The sequence below is a fragment of the Scomber japonicus genome, chromosome 9 (genome assembly GCF_027409825.1).
Source record: "Scomber japonicus isolate fScoJap1 chromosome 9, fScoJap1.pri, whole genome shotgun sequence".
NCBI lineage: Eukaryota > Metazoa > Chordata > Actinopteri > Scombriformes > Scombridae > Scomber > Scomber japonicus.
In genome coordinates, this window is record NC_070586.1 from 24,679,619 (window position 1) to 24,700,411 (window position 20,793).

General features: G+C 38.7%; 1 protein-coding gene across 1 annotated transcript; it reads right to left on the reverse strand.

Annotated features, from left to right (window-relative positions):
* Positions 1-1,619: 1,619 nt before the first annotated feature.
* On the reverse strand, positions 1,620-18,885 carry tmem161b (transmembrane protein 161B). The gene is made up of 12 exons (XM_053326057.1): positions 18,665-18,885; positions 12,662-12,765; positions 11,493-11,573; positions 9,815-9,912; positions 9,533-9,689; positions 7,929-8,080; positions 7,759-7,819; positions 7,500-7,640; positions 5,852-5,965; positions 5,222-5,396; positions 4,350-4,446; positions 1,620-4,271 (listed from the first exon to the last, which is right to left on the reverse strand). The coding sequence occupies exons 1-12, from the start codon at positions 18,665-18,667 to the stop codon at positions 3,976-3,978; spliced, it is 1,479 nt and encodes a 492-aa protein (XP_053182032.1). The 5' UTR covers positions 18,668-18,885; the 3' UTR covers positions 1,620-3,975.
* Between the last annotated feature and the right edge of the window lie 1,908 nt (positions 18,886-20,793).

Genomic DNA, 20,793 nt, shown 5'->3' on the forward strand with positions numbered 1-20,793 from the left:
TGGACAATGGCACTCAAGGCCTGTATTAACTGGCCCGATGTTATTCCCACAGAATAGCGTGCATTAAGAGGAGTTTGGAAGCGTTTGTCATTTCATCCCTCTATCTACTCCACTAACCTTTCCCACAAGAATGGCGATGGCAAATCGATGGCCATTGACTGCCTGAATCAATGCCAGTTTGCACGAGGACACACTTTATAAGTGTAGTGATGCTAAAGCACAATTACATTATTATTGAGTTGAGTAAAAAAGACACAATTTTAAATATTGCGTGAGACCTTGAAGACCAAAAAAGGAGCTACTATAATTGCACATTAGCTCTAAAGTCCAATGCAATGGTGGCATTGCTTTGCAAAAGAGGACCATATGTGCTTATTTCAAATTTCAGATGGAGAGAGATGGAGCACTGAGGCTGCATGGGAATATTTTGTAACCTGGGATTCAATTTGTGAATTTGAGTAGGGCATATAATTTTCTTCAAGCACATTGAAACATGAATTTCATGCCAAGGCCATTCTACAAAAAGGGAAGTTAAAAAAAGATAAGGAAAATTATTATTTTTTAAAACAAAACAGCACTTTATTGAAGTTGTTTAAGAGCTTTCCATACGCTGACTTGGTACAAAGTAAAAAAAAAAAAAAAGCTTATTTTTTTTCAAGCACAGAACTAGCTAAAATATCGATGAACAGTTTTGCAAAATGCCAAAAAAGAAAAACAAAAAGTTGTGCTCAACTAAATTTCAAAAACTGGTACTCCTGTTTATATGATGTTGAAAGAGGTTCAACAAGGAGTCAGTGAACCGACTATTTTCTGTCATTTTGTATTAGCCAGAGTATCATGAAACTTCAGTGAAGATATTGACTTGCTGTTATTTTGGCAGTTCATTCTAAAATGAGGCGAGTATGGATTAACTAAATTCTCAAACTGAGTTTGGCCCCATCGAGGGAACAATTACTAGCATCTAATGACTGTGATCAATAAATCCATCAATGTGCAGAAATGTTTACTTTTGAGGACAGATCTTGCTTCAACTTAAAAATAAAAACATACCTGAAGTGCCAAACTCATGTTCAGTATCTAAGATAAACCCATCGTCCCTGTTATGCCACTGTTAAGGCTACTGTATATATGAAGCTAGTGAATGAGTCATGTACGTATGTGATTTAAAGATACCTCAAAAAAATGGACAGAGTAAAGAACATAATTTATTTAAGACAAAATCTAAAGCAGAAATAAATACATGAAAGAACAATGTTTGTGAATCCAACAATGAATAATAAACACTTTCAGTGGTAACAAACAGAAGAAACAATGAATTCTGAGAGTACCTCAGCTAATTCATGACTGACCAGACCAGAGTATTAAAAAAGCTTAATTTGCAAATGATTTGTCAAACAACTGATTTAAGTCACCATGCACTCGAATAACAAAATAAAGTGTTTGATGTTAAAATAAGAAATGTTTACAGGCCTCAACATAATAAATACCAAAAATCAATTTAAAAAAAAGTCATTAGGACAAATTAGATTTAGTTTGACCTAACCACACACAGTTGTGGGAAAGGCAGATTAACAGATGGTAGCAGACAAGTAAAGAGCTCGGGAAGGGCAGGGGGGTGGAGGGGTGGAGGTGGGGGGGTGTTAAATCAACTCACCATACAAATTATTTTCTTGAAAAAAAATCTAGAAATTAGGCAGGATTGATACATTCATTATGTGCATATTCCCCATAATTTAAAAACAGACACAAACTGAAGCTAAGACTTTCGACATCAGGAGCTGAAAAATGTGATATGGTGCTGCTCGACTCTGTAAAATGTATTCTGTACAAAATTCATAGAGCTGGAATTCATAAATCACAGCTCTATGATATAACAAATGTCATAACCAAACAAAATGCCAGACAACGGCGCGATTGTGTACCACCATGTATCCTACATTCTTGAATAGACTAGACAATCGTATTGGCCCAGTGCCTCATTAACACAATGACTTCTTGTGCAAACATTTACCCCCCAAAGAATTACAGTATGCAATGAGACTTGTAAATACCGTTACGTCGTGTTGTGCACCAGAGCTAATTCCCTCTTTTTTCATGTGGATCTACAGAAATCATAAGGCCACCAGTGTCCAATTTTAGTTTCAAACACTGGCAGACACTGAATCTACAGCAACTGGGGACAGGGGAACAGACTCACTTGGCACCATTTTTAAAATCAAGTTTTACAAACCCACAATTTGATCCATTAGAAAAAAAACAATAAAAACAAATAAAAGATTGTTCTCAAATGAGTTTAAGAGTAAAAGGGGATGGGGTAATGGTTAAAAAAAGGAAAGGAGAACATAAAGGCGTTAGCTTATCAACATTAGTTGACATCTCCTCTTGATCACAATGCCCTTTCAGATTACAGCTGACCTTCAGCAGTGATCCTATAGATGCAGACACACACTTAGACACAAGCACATACCTTCACTGAACTATAAGTGCTGTCCTCCCTTTAAAGCATCATTCCCGCTCCAAAACAGCTTATATCTCTCTCATCTCTTCAAAAATGGCTCAGTTACAATGCAAATTAAAAATCTAAGTCTATTGGAACGCCTTTTATTTTAAGAACCTAGTTTTGTCCTTGATGTCAAGTTCTGTTAGACAAATCACCTTCAAGTCCATGAGATGTTTATGAGGTTAACATCTTATCTTGCTCCGGACTGTCTATGCTCTAACCCTCACCAGAAAACATTCAGGGGAATATCAACAGGCTGCCACTCCCTCCTCCTCCTCCTCCTACAGACAGATTCACTGGTCCTTGCTGGACCATTTTAAGACTCTCTCAGACACCTTTGTCCCGTGGACAATGGAATTTGGGCATTTAATGGGCTATTGACACACAAATTTACTATTTCTGATCAAAAAACACAGGGAGCCACAATAATGGTTTATCAGTTCCCTGAAGCATTTGAAAATGTGAGGAATAAACTACTCTGAGTGGGTAAAGATGATTTGGGACTTCAATGTCACACATTAGCCTCCATAAACATTTCCAGATTGAATTCTGTGCCCCAAATGCAGCTTCTATAGGCTGCAATGCACCTTTATAGCAATTTAGCACCGTGTTGGACTGTAATACAGAAAGGAATATAGATAGTTGTGTGACTCTTCTTATGTCAGGCCCTGCACATGTATACCAACAAAACAACTTTGTATGGACTCATGCAAAGGTTTTTCTTCATCAGTTTCTGGTATAATTCAATGCAAATACTATTTAAGAGTTCATTGTTAATGAAAGGGATTTCAATTGAAAGGCAACAGTCCGAAAACTGACTCCTGCCACGTTTCAAGTTCTGATGAAAATTACATTACTAAATTACTCAACTTAGGGCTTACTGAAGTACCTACCACTAGTATATCAAGAATCTGAAATTGTTGATGAGTTTACGTCATTCCATATGAAAAACTGTCAACACGTATTAACAAGAACATCAGTTTAAGTCTCCCCATTGGCTCACCTAAAACTGGTGGGAATGAGCAAAACTACCACACCACATTTTAACATGTGTAATTAGTTGTTAGCATCAGAGACACCGTATTTTACTTCATAGTACCATTCAAATTTCATACGGCAAGCTGGACCAATTTCTCATTATTGTGCCAACCCACTGACGTATTATTATTATTCCAATTCACAATTTAGTCTGTTATTAAAGTTTATAAATCTTGCTCTCCAAACAAAAAAGGTAGTGGTCGTAGTAGTAAAAACAATGACAAGAGTTCACAGAGTCATCCGTGGAGGAAGCACTGGAAGTTGAACCAGGAGCTCTGATGATATGGTCAGTTATTATGAGAGAGGGAGAAAGGAAAGGAGGAGTTGTGGAGCAGAGTCATCGATAGGCCTCTGCTGCCCCACGCAGTCCTTTTTTGATCAGGCCGAACATCTTGCAGCCCTGCTGGAGTCTGGGTGACGCCGTCAGGTTGGTGATGCTATGCTGCCATGAGATACTGATGGTAGAAGAGGCCAAAGAGCGAGGTGGAGAACAGACAGGCTGCAATCCACCAAGTAAAGAAGGAGAACAGGCCCCGGAAAAGCAGGGGGCTGAAGACAGTCCGCAGGCCTCCCAGGGCCATCGACAGCTGGGCTACTGATGCCCGTGCTCCTGTTTCTATCACTGAAGCTGGTGTGGGGGCTGCTGTTGGTACTGCCTCCATTACAGAATCAGAGTTCATTTCATGGGTGCAAGGCAGGTCTTCTTCAGGATAAACCCACCAGGAGTGTCCACCTATAGTTAAGAGAGTGAGGAAATAGCTGCAACTTAAAAGAGAAACTGACATATTCTACGTAGGAAGGAATTACTCACCTAAAGTTTTTAGCAGCAAAGTTGTATGTAGCAACATCACCAGTGGTGCCACATACTGTAGTGCGATTACACACAAGTAGTAAAAAACACGTGCAACCTGGGTAAAAGTAGAGAGGAAGAACACCATTACTATGAACTGTTACACAAACTGCTAATAAGACTATGGTTGATTTGACAAAAACCAAACTAATAAAAAAACATCTTGCAAATCATCTCAGGTGGCAATACAATATATAGAAGGCTTATTGACAACTGTAACATTAGTAAGAGACTACATTTTAAGCTTCATCATGTGATTAAATATTTCATCATGATTTTGTGACATGTAACAATAGTAAGTGCACCTGCTTCATCAACCCTGTCTGATATTTTCCTGTTGTAGCACATAACTTTCAACATCTCCAGAGATGGAACTCAAATAACCAAAAAGACATTTCCTGCGTTTGACATAATCTTTTCAGCTCCATATATTCTGACTGCTACATAATCACACTTGCAAGAGTCTGGACTAGACCAAACAGTGCTTCATGTTTAGGGGGACTTATAAAGACTATGATGTGATCAACCACCACTGATACTGTATCCAATTTCAAAGTGCACTGCAGGTGTGCAGCGTGCCTCCTGCATAATGCATGCTCTGTGCATAGATGAGTTTTGTGCTTTGCTCCTTCATTCAAAGATAGGGCCCTAAATGTGTCTATATTTGCTTTTAAGAAGGGGGAATTGGCTTAATCCTAAAATTCTCCACTTCTGCAAGGCCAGCAAGGTGGCTCCATCTAAGTGGTTACTATGGAATCACAGCTTTAATCAGTCAAGCTGTACAGAATTGCAGATGGTATAATCAGGATTATTATGCAAATCATTTCAATTACCATCTTCTGCAGGTCAACGGTACTTATCCGCCCCGCCTCCTTCTTCATCTGGTCCACACCCTTCTGGGCCAGGTTGAGGTAGGCCTGCAAATGATGTCTCATCATGGTGAGCCGGAGCATACACATCAGTATGATGGCCCATAACCGTAACGTATCATACGTCTGCTCAGTCATCCTGATATTAATAGAAAGACAGGAGTGAGTAAGAGACGAAGAAAGATGAAGGGATGACAGCTTTGCTGGCCCACGAACTCAACACATCATGTAACTGCTCCATCATTTAGACGGTAGACAGAGACAATGAGACAGAAAGAAAAGATAGCAAGAGCAAAAGATGTCATACACAAATCAGGAGAAAAAGTAAAAGAGTGTGAAATTGAGAGATAAAAAGGTTAAAAAGGGGGACTGTAACAAGTGCCAGTCTTCATGTTTGACTTTGATGCTATCACAGTCATATGACATGCCTGGATTGAAACCTATGTAACAAATCGAAGATTGTTGGAACTGATCTTGGAATGAACTACCAGCTAACAAATAATAGCAGTCATTCTGGCTGTGGAGCCTGCAGTGTAGGGCACATCTGGATCAGGTTAAAAGGATTGCCAGAACCAGATAATTACTTTTACTTACAAAGGCACACTCTCCTTTCCCAGAGTGGGGTTCATTAGGTAGTCCTTGGTAATGGGCTTCACCCACAGCAGGACCATGATAAGAGGGGAGAGGAAGTTGATATGAAGCAGAGTCCTACAGGAAAGGAGAGGTGAAAGATAAGATATATTTATAAAGACATATTTACTCAGAATAACCATTGATGAGTCCCACATATTCAGGAAAACTAAACTCACTAAAATAGCTGCTATTTAATCTGAATTTCAAGTAAACACACTGAAAAATAAGGTCCACATTATCAGAACAACTTTCTCAGAGAGGGCTGAGAAGATAACCACAGCATAGATTTTAAAGGGCTTGGAGATAATCCCCGTTAGTGACAGTGTCTGAGGATGTAAGCTCATGACAGTTAAGAGGGGAATGGAAGAGGAGGCCATTTTGGAGAGTCTGCTATGCCAAAGTGGATTATCTGGATGCAATGTGCTCCCTGCACTGCACCCCCCATCATGGTCATAGACGTGCCACCCAGTGAGTTCTGAAATAGAAATCGGCCCCAAATGATCAAGTCTTCATGTGGCTGACAGGGTGCTCTCTCGTATCTGACACACTCTGAATAGTAGGAGACACGTACAACTGCGCTATGCTTATACTAAGAAAGGATAGTGAGATATTTGAGCGCTGTGTTTGAGGCCAATCTGAGCACATCATATATTAAACGAGCCTAGAACCAAGGACACACTAGACCACACTTGATAATACAAAGACACAAGTCTATTCCAATAAAAATGAATTTATTAAACATGAGATAACATGGAAGATATAGTTTTCACCTGAGATATGGTGTCAACAGTATATGTGAGGTGTAACATGTGCAACTGGCAAAAGTGAAAAAATAGGACATTACAATTGTTCCTGACCAGAAACTAGTCTAAAACAGGAACTCTACTGATTTTACATATCAAATTTTGTTTACAGGTCTTGAGGAGTACTTCTGCATATGTAAAGAGATTTGTACATCTTTTATCTGTTGTTAAACTGTCAAGTCATTATTGTTTGAAAACAATGTGCCCTTTTTTATCAAAAGCCATCATGTTCTTTTTCTTCTAAACACATTAAATAGGTCATAAATGTATTTCTAAAAAAGGTGTAAAAAGCATTTCAACTATTTAGATTTGAATTGTGGAGCTAGGCTTCACTAACTGTGTTTCAAGATTTCTGTGTTCAGGATTTAGTGGGCGAGTCTGACAAGCACCGCCGGTTAGCCAGTTAGCCAGTTAGCTGAGTTAGCCGCCGAGGTAGTAGCCAAATTAGCCACCGAGCTAACAGCTGAGTTAGCAGCAGAAAGCTCTCAGACATAGCATCCATGTTTCTGGTAGAAGTGGTGACTTTGATTGACAGGTGACACTTGGTAGGGGGCGGGGTTTCAGCAGACACTCCCACAGCGTTTGGTAGCAGAGAAAAAGGCTGAGTTTTACACAACTTTGAAGCCGAATTTCATATATTTGGCGATTGTTTTAATCATTCAAATTTGGCAGGGTGGTTAACAACACACTTTTCTGTGCTATGTCAAACTCAGAAGACTTTATGGATAAGGAACGATATCAAACATATTAGATGAAAAATACATGAGTGAACACAGATCTGAAGACTATTACTGTAGTCGACTCACTGTGTAAATCTGGCTGTGGTCAGATTGAGAGCATCAAGGTGCATCTGGGCCAACCGCAGACCAGGGAAAGTTAGAAAAGCCCCGATCAGAGAGCAGAGTAGGGCCAGGATCAGCTTGAAGGTGAGTTTGGATATGGGACCCCTGTAAAAGAGGATATACACAGTGAGAAACTAGTGTAGGTTCATGAGTCATAAAGAATTCATGAAGGCAGAGAAAACAAAAATGATGATACTAAGGGAATACTGATAAATGTACTTACTGGGACTCTAAGCCCTGGTGTTCCAGAAAGTGTAGAGCGCTGTCAGAGAAATTTGAAAAACCTAGAAAAAGAAATATTCTGCTCACTAACTAGGGCCAAAAGTGTAAAGATTTTGTTATCAACAGGGTCAGTTTAAGTTTCTTGACATAAAAGCATGGTGCTGCACTCACCAGTCTCCAGACCAAACTCCAGGTAATTTTCAGTGACAATGAGAATGGCCATGGCTTTGACAAAAAAGAAGAAAGCAAAAGTAATGCAGAGTGAGCGCTCTCCTCCTTCCTCCAGCTTGAAATAGTGGGCCGTTAGAGAATAAAGGGTCTTTCTGCAGTGACAGTGTCAAGGAAAAACATCTCCAGAAGTACACTGGTATATTAAGCATCGCTTTGCGGATACATTTTCAATGCCTTTTACACAAAGGAATCAATTATACATCAATCAATATAAAACAGTTTGAACACAGTAACGCACACTCTATTCACCACACAAAATGTTTCGTCTTTAAACAAGCACACAGAACTTATGCATACTTAAAGACCCTGTGTGAACCCTCGGACACTTAATGCCACAATATGTGCAGGTGCTGAATGTGTGCTTTTTTGGCACTGGTGCATGCCTTCAAGGTTATAGTATTTTATGGCTGCCCCAGTCCACCCTGATCAGAAGGGTATGGACAGAGCAAGTTTCTGGAGTGAACTCTGGTTACCATGGAGGTGAAACTGTTTCTGCAACATTTCATGTGACAACATACCAATATTTCACTGCCTTTCAAGAATGGTATTCAATCGAAAAGAGTCTTCTTTCTTTTCTGACCCTTTTTTAAGGACTGTGAAGACAGCTGTATAAACACTTACCAGACCAGCTCTAGCCAGCATGAGGTTGAAAAGAGAAATACAGCCATGCAATACAGCCGTCATGTAGTGGGCTACAATTAATATACCCCTGTGTTGGCCTGTCAGAATTGGCCAAAGGTTAGGACATTCAGTCACATTTATGTATTTCAGTAAACAAGGAGGAGGGGGGGTGATGTGCTATCAGATGCAACTACTTGAAGAGTGTGCTGCTCCAGTATTATCAGAGAGGGTTAACAGAGCAGTAGCGCTGATCTCAAGGGCGAGAGTCTTAAAACATGTCATCATGGCTGAAATAGGAAAACTGAAATCAAGTGTCCCATTAACACATATATTGAGCCAACATGTTCCCTCATCTTCATAGTCCCATTTCATCTGTTTCCCCGGTCTGTCCTTTTCCCCAAGCATATCAGTCTGTTGGGCTGTGAAAATTGGACCTCCAATCTCCCAACGTAGGCAGGAAATGACACACCATCTAACCACGGTGAGCTGGGCCTGACCAGGAGCACTGGAAAGATTGATTCCTGTGGTTGGTGGCGAGGATAATGCATATTATTTAACCATCATTCAGTGTAGCAAAATAGCAGGTAGCGGTGGAGCATAAAGGTGCTGGAAGTCAAGCCAGTGGGAGCTTTAGGAGTCATTTTATAGCCTCTCGCTGCCACTGCTGCATCAATACAATCAAGGTGGAATGATTTGGTCTCTCTTATAGACAAAGATTTTAACCCACAGCATATATAGAATGATGGTGAGTGAAAATAATTGACATGTGAGCAGAAGAGACTTCATAGAAAACAGGTTAGTTCACATCTGTCGTTCGACCTACAGATGTGACATGCAGCACAGATGTGTTACCAATTCAAACAACAGTTGACGTTGCTAAAAAAGGCAAAGTGAGATGCAATGAGTGACTGATTCAAGGATACATGACAAAGGCGAGTACTAGTAGGCACCAGACCACACTGATGTTCATCTCTCCTGAGGGCTGAGCCACACTATAGTAGAGCTCTGTTATCAGATAGACCACAGTCGCTGCTACTGTGAAGTCCACCAGCCACTGGAACTCTGGGAAGTAGTGCAACGCTGGGGGCATAAAGAGTATAATTAAATCCTGATGGATACTCTACAGCATATGCACATAAAAGCATATGAGTAAACATTCAAGAAGAAACTTTCTTCAGTAGACATATGTCCTCTTTGATTTATACCTAATGTGTCGACTTCTGTGATGCATTTCGTCTCCAGCTGTAAGTCTATGTCCTTGGGAACTGTTAGCGGCTTATTGTCTATGTGACCATTGTACTTCCTAGGGCAAAGAGGACAGAGCAGCAAAACAACTAGTGTCAGGAAAACTGAGAAAAAAGCAACTCTAAAATGCAACAGCAAATGCAAGACCACTGACATTTTTCAACCTCTGTAGAAATACAAATTAGAACATCCAGGATTAAGCTGAAAAGAGTCATTTTTGTCTCATTTTACCTTTTATAAAAATTGAAAATTGCATAGCAGTCAAAACATGTACCCTCACTCTTTTACCATTTCAAGGATCGCTATTGCAGGTTTAGCACGATGGTAGTCTGAGGTGGTGATCTGTCCTTCAATTATAAGAGCATACTAGTGATGTTTCAATGTTCTGGCCTATAAACACTAAATTATGTATTTTACATTATTGCTGAATATTTACCAAAGTACACAAATATCCTACCTTAATTAATGTGCAGTAAAGCAGATGTCACCTCATGAACTTTTCTTTCTTGCTACATTTAATGCAGCTCAGTCATACAAATTTTAATAAGGAGGCATTGGTGAACTTTTATTATCACTAATACTACAGTACTTTTCCATGACCAAAGGGAAAACATAGGGAGCACAAAGTCACAAACAGCAGGTAGATGGCTGTTCTGACGGGACTCTTCAGTTCTGAGCTTTGTTTGTTCAGCCCTGTGTGTGTGCTGAATTCACAGGACAATACCACTGCAAGACTCTAGGGCCAAACATGCCCCGGACAGATTTCATCTCGGAGGCACCTGACAGGAAAAAGGGGGCTCAGCTTCACCCCTGACTGAGGGAGTCAGACTGTTAACAAAGGGAAAGGAGCTGCATGGCACGAGCTGGCAAAAGGACAGTGGTCCATCTTTTTCTTCGGGGGATTACTGAACATGTGGTGCTGGAGAGCATTGACCTAGCTCATATGGGGGTCAGAGAAAGGATTGTTCTACAAAACCGCCTTAAGTTAGGATCTGGACACCATGTGGAAGAGTATGGATTAACTTTCAGTTGTGACTTCTAATTTAAATACACATTTAAAAAGAAGGGTACAATAGAAAAGGCACTAAATTCATTGGACTGACATATGGTTCAACCTCCACCTGCAGCCCTGAAAAATTGAAAAGTCAGAGATTTTTTTTATTGCATAGTAGTCTTGAAGAAAAATCATCTTCCAGAATCAAAGCTTGACATCTGACCACTTTGAAGATATATTGCTGTTTGGGAAACTTTGATTTCAGAGTGGATGCAATCCTTTTAAACCGTCATCCCCTAAAATAGCCAAAATAGTATTGGCTCCAAAAAAAAAAAAAAAAAAAAAATAGAACCAACTTTCCTCACATCCACTAGACAGGGCCACTTCTAAGCTGAGTTGCTCTGAGCCCAGATGAGGAGCCATAAAGGAAGAAAACATCAATAAACACGTAAACATATCAGCTTCATCTCTTAGCCGACATGCCTGTGGTCTCCATCCATCTCAAATGTCTGCTTCTCATCTTTTCTTCCCTCTCTGATGAAAGGACTGCCTTCCGTACCTCCTCTGTGCCATTGCATTTTCCCCAACCCCCCAAACCATAGCCCCGCTCCACTCCACAACCCCCCACCCCCACCAACACCTACCTGTCTTTCCTCTTCTGTCCTTTTTGTTTCCCAGCTAAGCTCCTCAACTCATCTTCCGTGGGGTGCTGATACCACCGCAGACTGTGAACAAAGAGAAGGAGAGAGATGTGTGGAATCAGGCAAAGACATGTACAGGGGAGGAACAAGTGAAAAAGAGGACACAGACTAAAGCTAGATTTACTGCCCCACGGTGCAACTGTTAGATAAAATAACATATTTATTATGATTACTCTGAGGTATGGAAAGAGTAGGTTAGGGTTAGGCTTTGATTTGGCTTTAAACAAGAGACATATTGTATAATTTCTTGTCTGTTCACTTAAATTGCTGGTGAGAGTGAAGTGAATTTCACTTACTGTTACAAGTGTACTTTTACATTTCTCCATTTAGATTTCTCATATGAAAAAATAATGTATAAAATCTTACTGAAAAATGCTTTTGAAAGCAGTGACATTATGTCTTAGTTCTATGAACATGACTCAAAGCAACAACTTATAACAGCTGGGAGCATTATGATTAACCCCTGAATAACAGTTGCAGAAATACATTTCTCAAGCTTTACTTTGCATCAGTTACTCTGATATACATCTAAAAAGCACTTGTGAGAGGCTTAACAACAGGAGCATCATTTTGAACCTCCTTAACTTTGTTCAGGAAGCCTCTTGTCAGCCTCTGTGGGTTAGAGGAGGATAGAAGGAGCCGCAGCACATCTTGTTTTTCATTTGTATATTTATTTTCTATGGAAAATTAATTACAAAATATACTGCAGGCCACCTACTTAGGGTAAAAGTTTTCAAAAAATGTTTCAACAGTGCCCTAAAAAGAAAAAATAATTAATTATTAAATGTGTTCCAAGAAGCATAAAAAAAGCAACAAAAAAAAAACCCATATGTGGCACTAATTAGAGGAAAGGAGGCAAGCACTTTATTTTTATGCACCGTCCTCTTGGGTCATTCCAAATATTTTGATGCCTTTTGGTCTTTGCAGTATGACTTAATAATTCTTTTTCTTCTACTATCCAAACCCTTTTGAACAGTCTGAGTAAACATTTTGATCTCCATTGTTCTTGACGCTACATGAAATCAACTTCTCAGAATGCGAGTGAACTGAAGAAATGAAACCGTGGTGCTCTGAAAGCAATGTGAAACAGGATGTACAGGATTATAAATTACCTGCCACTGCAGAGTAGCCATCTTGCGAAGGAATAATGAGGTATGATTTTTTGAATTACACTGGCCATTACCATGGTAACCACCAGCTGCACACCGATCACACCCTGTGGAAATAGAAAAAGGGGGGGGGGTTAAAATCACATTTAAATAGTAATTACACGAGACGTAAAGCAGTTATACATAAGAACTACAGGTTTATATGAATGGATAAAGATTCATAGTTTGGAATAACTATGTACTATATCAGCTGAATGCATTCTAGATGTAACTCCCATCTCTTTTTTGAAAGTATTTGCATTATTTTTGTTGCACCTTTTAGGAGGCAAAAGGTGTCCCACAACCCAGTTGATATAGAAGCCACAGTGTTTTTTAAAGATTTAGAACGACAGACATTGCTAAAACAAACTTTTCAATAAACTCAAAATTTTACCAACTTGAGCTCCTTATCTTCATGACAATTTCTCAAACATCTGTGCATCTCATTAAGACATCTGTATTTGAAGTTAACTACAATAAAATATGACTTATTCTGAACAGCTTCCTGGAGCTAGCTATGTATTATATCCGAGAGATGTTCTTTAATGCCTATATGATGTAATATTTAAAGCTGCAACTAACAATTATTTACATTATCTACTTATCTAGCAATCATTTCCTCCATTAACTGTTTACTCTTTTAAAAAGGTTCTGTATGTAGAAATCAAAAATCCCTTTTATATAGTTACACCTGTGGACTTTAAGCTTGTAGTGGGAGACTATTGAAGGTGAAGTGACACGCTGTGGCTGAGAAGCTACAGGCTGTGGCCAGGGAGCAACTTGCTGCAGTTTTGTTATGAAATGTGAGCTTATTACCACCTTTGGACTACCAACAGAAAAATACAAAATGGGGTAAGTTATGTTCTTTTGCTTTGGGGCTTGTTTTCTAGTCCTTTGTTTAATAAATAATGTTTTATCTGTGTGTGCATGGGAGTGGGCTGTCCTTTGTTAGGAAATGTGTTGGTGTCAACAGGGGCAGCTAGCTGTCTCATTAGCTGGAGAGCTAATATCTGCTGGGTGTTTTTAGTCAGATAGCAGCATTTTTGTTGTGTTGTGTCATCATGCCGGTTGTCTGTTGACGTTACTATTGTGAAAAATATCACATCTGTTTGATTTTTTTAATTTCAGAGTTTCTGGCCTGGGGCGCCACGATAAGTCAGATATCATTTTTTTAAGTTATGTTAAAATCATTTTATTCATTGGCAATAAATAAATGTGAATAGCTTCGTAATAGTAACACATACAACCTTTAAACATCAGAAAACTGATGATTACAAAAAATGATTATTGTAGAGCACAAGGTGATGTCTTCTAATGCTGTTATTTGTCTGACAAACAGACCAAAACCTCCAAATAGTAAATTTACTATAATGACAGACCCAAGAAAAGCAGCAAAGCCACATTTGACAGCCTGGAACGAACAAATTTGTGTTTTTGAGTGAAAAAAAGAAAGAAAGAGTTACATGAATAAACAATTATCATGAAATTTTCTGACTATTTCAATGATCCAAAGAAAATCAATCATTTTGATGTGAAGGACTACATGGCCCTTTCCTAGGTCACATGTTTGATTTATAATGCAGCCAATGACACGGCATAAGGTAGATGCTTTCAGCCAATCACTACAGGACAGGATGTTTTCTTAGTAAATACTGTACGACCTGTTGAAAGATTAGCGTCTACGACCTTGATTAAGAAACAGAGCTCAAACACAGAATTACCTTCGTTTTACTGTAAACAAAGGTAAGGAGTGCACTTTGTAAAGCTTAAAACTTCCTCACTACTAACTACTAACTGTTACTGTGGCGTACATCGATTTGAACCCAGGACCTCTGTCACATTTAGGCTATCAGATGACTTACAATGCCACCTTGACATCCCTTTCCAAGTCCCTGAACATCATTCACAGCTTAATTCATGTGGCTCTCAATTACTTCATCAAATGATCCTAACAACTCTCATGTGACATCATGGTTAATAACACTGTGAATGTTTAAATGCCTAGTACTCCCTACTTACCTGACCAGCTAAAGATTACAAGATTACAATTAAGAAGTGCTAGGAGACATAACAACATATGAGCTAACCAGAAGAGATTGTTCTATTATGTTTTATCAAATTAAAGGCATTGTATTAAGCTATTGTAGGCATATCTGCAAAACAAAGACCAGGACTGCTTAATGGCAATACTGGAGGATTGATATTTTTGCAGGTATTTGATTCACTAAATTAGCCAGATATAAAATCTATTAAAGGTTTATTGTACACATTTCCAGAAAACGTACTATGTGTGGCTGCTGTACCTAGAGCCTCTTTTTACACATGCAATGCCACTGAAATTTTCCAGATATTATCCAGAGGAGATGTAAGTGTGAATGCAAATGAATCAGTCTGACCTGACATTAAATAACAAATTACCATGCTAGTTCCCTAGTACAAAGTCTGTGTAATGTTCAATTGAGCCAATGTCTGAATACAGCATGTCATTTTGTGGAGAATTCATAGTGAGCAACTGAGTGTGTTGATGACAGTTCTTTAATGTAGCTGGCACTGGAGAAACGCAGCAGGCCAGCTAAGCTGCGTTGTTTTGACTGGGCCTGAATGCTCTGCTGTGAAGCTAGCGCTAATGGGACATGGGACTTCCTGTGGTTTCTCATAAGAGTGGTTTTATTTCCGGTGACAAGCTTAAATGAATCAAATTAAGCTGCAGTGCACTTTTTGCATCATGCATGCTCTACCCAAGCGCATCCCCTCGCCTCAACCAAATGTAGTATATCCAGTAGATGAGAATGCATCTGTCATGGACAATCTACTGCTGAGTGCTACATGTGTGAAAGAGCAACTCTGGAACATGTCTGGAAATGTCTGGACGTGATTCTCCGGAAATGTTCCCAGGCTCATATGTGAAAATGGCTTAAAACTACATATAGTACATTGTAATACATCACTCACCTCATCAAAACAAAAAATGCCACATTTACCTTGATAACAATAATTAATAACAATAAATAATAACTATTTTAAATACATTAACCAACTTAAGTTATATGAGTCAATTAGTGTGAATAGTATGTTCACTAAATGACACGCTGCCTGCAATATCAATCACTATGTCAGATTTCCAAGCGCCCAAGAGAATGAACAGCCAGCACTCCTGTGGTTGGTACCCAAAGATTTAGCAACATAAGGAGCTCAATATCAACCTGGCACACTTAGATCAATATTCACTTAGGCTTAAGAGCCCAGAATCATTCCCATCATGCTGTGCTTTTATCCACTCACTGTAGGGTAAATTCTGCAGCTTGGCCTATCTCTTTGGCAATCAGTAGGAATCATTGGTATCTGGGCCTGCACACACTTGAGCAAAAAGAACCAATTAGCTAACTGATCTCCAATAAAATATATTTGCTTCTCTGACAAAAGTCAGTAGTAGCAGTGAGTTAACACATGCAAACTCATCACCTGGATATACAAAACTAAATCCTGCCACCTTCTTTATGTTCTCACCATTCCATATACAGTGTATGGGGAAGTGATTTACTACAAGTTGAATACAGACTGCTTTGCATCAGTTGATTCATGGCGAAGGAAAGGAAACAAGAGATTAATCAAACATCATGGCATTTCAGTCCATTTCTAAGAGGACAAATAATTATAACCCAGTCCATTTGATTATAGGCGAGGTGCATTACCCTCATGCAGTATAACTGCAGTCTAAATATCAATATCAGGATAAACAAAACTCTCTGCCATCACTCAATTCTTAAATATACAATTGAAGAGCTAATTTTCTAAAGTGTGTCATGGTGTTGATTTTGAGAGTCTATATTGTTGGTGAAACCTTTAGCTATTTTGTTTAAGTTTTTAACAGGTGCATCTATAAGCTCAATTCAAAATAGCTTAAAACATACAAGTTGTGTTAGGGTTTTCACTGATATTCCCATATTTGAACATTTTACCCAGTAAGCAATAATGTTTTCATCTACACTGCACAATAGGTAGTTGAACAAGCTAACCTTACCTCACACATATTCTGCTCACATAGAAAACATTCATCACAATAATTAACCCATGTACTTAACACTAGTAAACATGTTTTCGAGTGGTGGTTAAAGCTATTTCAGAGAGCAGAAGCTACGGAAGGAGGATGAGGATGACAGGAGAGGTGATGAGGCCAGACATGTACACTAGACCTAGATTTGGAATTGGTCATGGGGATCCCCTGTGTCACCCAGCATGGTGTAAGCTCCAAAAAGCAGAAGTCAATACCTCTTCTGGAGCCACAGAGAGGAGAGTGGGTGCCATCAACTTGGCAATTATCCTTGCTCAGATGTGAAGCGTGGCCAAACACAACCTCTCTGACTCAAGACATTTCTCCATGTGTGTAATGGTCATGCTATATAGGTCAAAAGCATACATCCTCGGTTTGGTGGGTGCTGACCATTCTCTGTGGGAAACCTGCAAGGATCTCAGGCCTGGGGGAAATTGAGCCAGCATGGACTCCCTTATCTTGCCCAGTCTGCTTGACCCCCTCCACCCAACAACCAAATGAAATCTGTGGGGGGCGAGGAGTGGGAGCTGCAGTGATAACCACCATCCATAAGAGCTCAAACATCTCACTACTATTTTGCCCATGAAACTAACTTTGAAACCTCTTTTTGATCCATGCTCTCCCTTTTTATTCATCTTGACTGCTCTCGGGTCTGTTTATCTAGCTGTAAACTGTTGAGAGTAGGACATCTAAGACTTTTTCATTGCAATATTGCAGCTGTAGTTGCTGCTAGAGATGTATAATGTGCATCATGTTTAATACAAATACTGCAATATGATCATATAATAAGCAATACGATTTTTGTCATTATTATGGTAAGATATTGGCTTTTTTGTGTTCTCTTTGCCACAGTTAATGAACTCACCCATCAGCCCTCCCTCCCTCCCTCTTTGAGGAATTAATATATCTACCCGCCTGCCAATCATTTTCCCATTACTGACACTAATTAAACAAATGAATCATTATTTACCTGTCATAGCTGCTGCTGTAACACAGGATAACATTTGGCAGAGTGTGAAAATGTTGACCGCATGATGTGCAGCATGAAATACAAATCAACTGAACAAAACCGACATTTACAAAAATCCCAAAGATTACATCAACAATAATTAAGTTGAATTGGAGCATGCACATGATTAAATTTCATCCCAGGTTACTGTTGATATTGTCAAATTAAAATGTTGCCAGTTAAGTTGAGATTCAAGATAAAAACAGTCTTAGAAACTGTGGAAATTATTGGGGTGTAAGACAAAATGATATATCATTTTACTAACACTATAATGGATGCAATCAGAACTGTAAATATATGTACAGGTGTGATTCCCCTCTGTAAATTTAAATGATGTAAATTACATATGTTAAAAATTCTTTGTCAGAAATGAAATTTAAATGTGATAGTGTTCAACAGTTACTTGTGAAGTTATGAATAGATTAAGAATAGTGACATTTTACAATAATGTTACTCCACCGTTCCTTTGAGGGCACCCTGAGGTCAAACTGAGCACATTCAGGTAGGTGAACACACCTTGACTTCTCAAAAAAAGGTGTCCTGCTGTCAGCTAAATGGGATGCTAACTGCTAAAACTAAATGATACAGGCTGATAAATTAAAACTTCTCTTCAGTATGTACCCTAAAACACCATTTAATATAAACTGAAAACACTACGTACGTGAACACCGCTTTAATCAAGACTATTTGAATATTCTCAGCACCACTGCTCACCTAGCTGATGAGCCTATTGCAGCTAACATTAGCAAAGCACCTGCCGTGGCTCACAGATAAAGCAATCATTTCACTGCAAACACAAACGTCGTTTTGAATTAAAACATGTCAACAAAGTCGCAGTACATATTTACATGATATTTGATGTTGCCAGCTGATGTTTTATCAATGAAGTGCGACAAATCTCACTCACCATGTTGATGCAGTGCAGCTGAAACGGACTCAACCCCGACAACACTGAGCACCCCGAGTCGGAAATTTAGCGGCGAGGAGCACATAAGCCCTTCTTGCGATGGTTATACACAAAAAAGAAGGAGCTTCTCATTCAAATTTGTCACCGAATCCTTCCAGAGATGACTTACATCGTCAAAAATCAATGGATTCAACCTCCGCTCCCAAGTATTTTCAACTGCAGTAGAGGTCACGCTAAAGCTCTGTGTATAAACGGGGTCTTCAGATATGCCTGTGCGGTGACAGTAAAATAAAATACGAGGATTTAATTATTCACACTCGCAACAATTATAAACACAACTACCGTTACAAAAGAAATACAGCGTAAAGATAAAGCCTTTAGGCTTTAAATTTTACTTTAGAAAAATGAAACTGACTGTCCAATTTTGCACAGGATTAGTTAAGGGCTACTAAAAGTGAACACTAGGACCTCCACAGCCGGAAGAGCCACTCATGAGAAACAAATGTGGACAATATTACCACATGATTTATGCTGGTTTGCAATATTGCTTTTTCAATTAAAGTTATATTTATTTATTGTGTGTATTTCTGTATTATGCATCTTATTACATTGTACACGTTTAGCTTATGTGGTTTTTCTACAATACTCCCTGTACTGTATTGTTTGTATTGTAATATCACTGTGCTGTTAATAAAGTTTTAAAGAAAAGTCACCAACATAGGTGCCTGAGCAATGGAGCAAGTAGTGCTAGAAGCAGACATATACAAATGTATGTCTGTGGTGCTAGAGCCCAACCGATATAAAGGTCAATATTGGCCATTCACAGATGTACTGTTATGGGAATATATGTTGCCCGATGTGTGCTGATATTTTTTGAATATGGATTTTTTGATTTTTTTTTTTTTTTTGATATGTAGGCAGTATAATGTATATTTGATCCTTTTTCTTAATTCGGGTTAAATATATATGTTTGGGGTTTTTTTTTTGGTATTTAATTAGTTTAGTTAGTTATAATTATCAAATTCCTAGTGAAGTTCACTGTTTTACTGCATTAATGTCATTTTATACAATAGGCCTAAAGTTTATTGTCAAACTGTAAATTATCAAGGCCTTCATTACATATCTTTGTCACTAATGTTTGATAATTACATCTAAGGGATCATTGCAAAAAAAAAAAAGTATGTGTATGTTCTTTACATACATATAATTATCAGCTGACATATAGATATTGGACTTTTTTTACTCCGTACTATTGATGTTGGCATTTTCCCAAAAAGTCCAGTATTGGTCAGGCAAAGTGGTGCAAATGCATCTCCATTATTTCTTTAGGGGGAATAAAGTTATGGTTTTATTACCCCATTGTTTGTCTTTTTAAAGAATAAACTATCATACAGTCAGACAGGTGGTTACATTTAAGCAGTCTACAACAATGATCATTTTACTATTTTGAGCAAGTGACAAAAACAAATAATAAATAAAAAAAAAAAAATTTTGGACCAGTTGGTTCAGTTGAACCCTTCACATGTCGATCGGAGCAGACTGACAGTTCAGTGAAAGAGAGACGGACAGAACAGAGCTTTTCCTCACAGCAGTAGTGTCTGAATTAGACGAGGCTCCTCCATGCAGGCAGAGGAGGTTGCCCCTTCTCTATTTTTGAGAGGCAAGAAGGAGATGATCAAAATATAAAAAAGAGTAATTGGTTGAAATAAACCATAACCAAATCTCAGTATCATTTGAAATTCTGATTAAAATGTTTCAACAGCGACAATGGCAGGGCAGGCTAGTGGGGAAAGAGCAGTATGTGTGAAGCATTCATGAATGTATTATATGAGGTGGATACCAGACCAAAAATGGTGCCCATTAAGTCCTATAACAATAGCACCAAAAAAAGTTTGCAGTTTGCAGATGTAGGTGTCCTGTCAGCAGTTTTTATTGAAGTCTCTTTTACAGTGGTGGTTCATGGTTAAAATACTTTTTGGGAAAAATTGGTTTCAAGACTGAGCAGCGGTGCCATATCCAACTCATGGATGTATTGGATACCAGACCAAAAATTATATTAGGATGATGTCATGGATTTTTAAATCGCCTTTCTCAGCTTGAGGAAAGTTTTATAAACATAAAACCTCGAC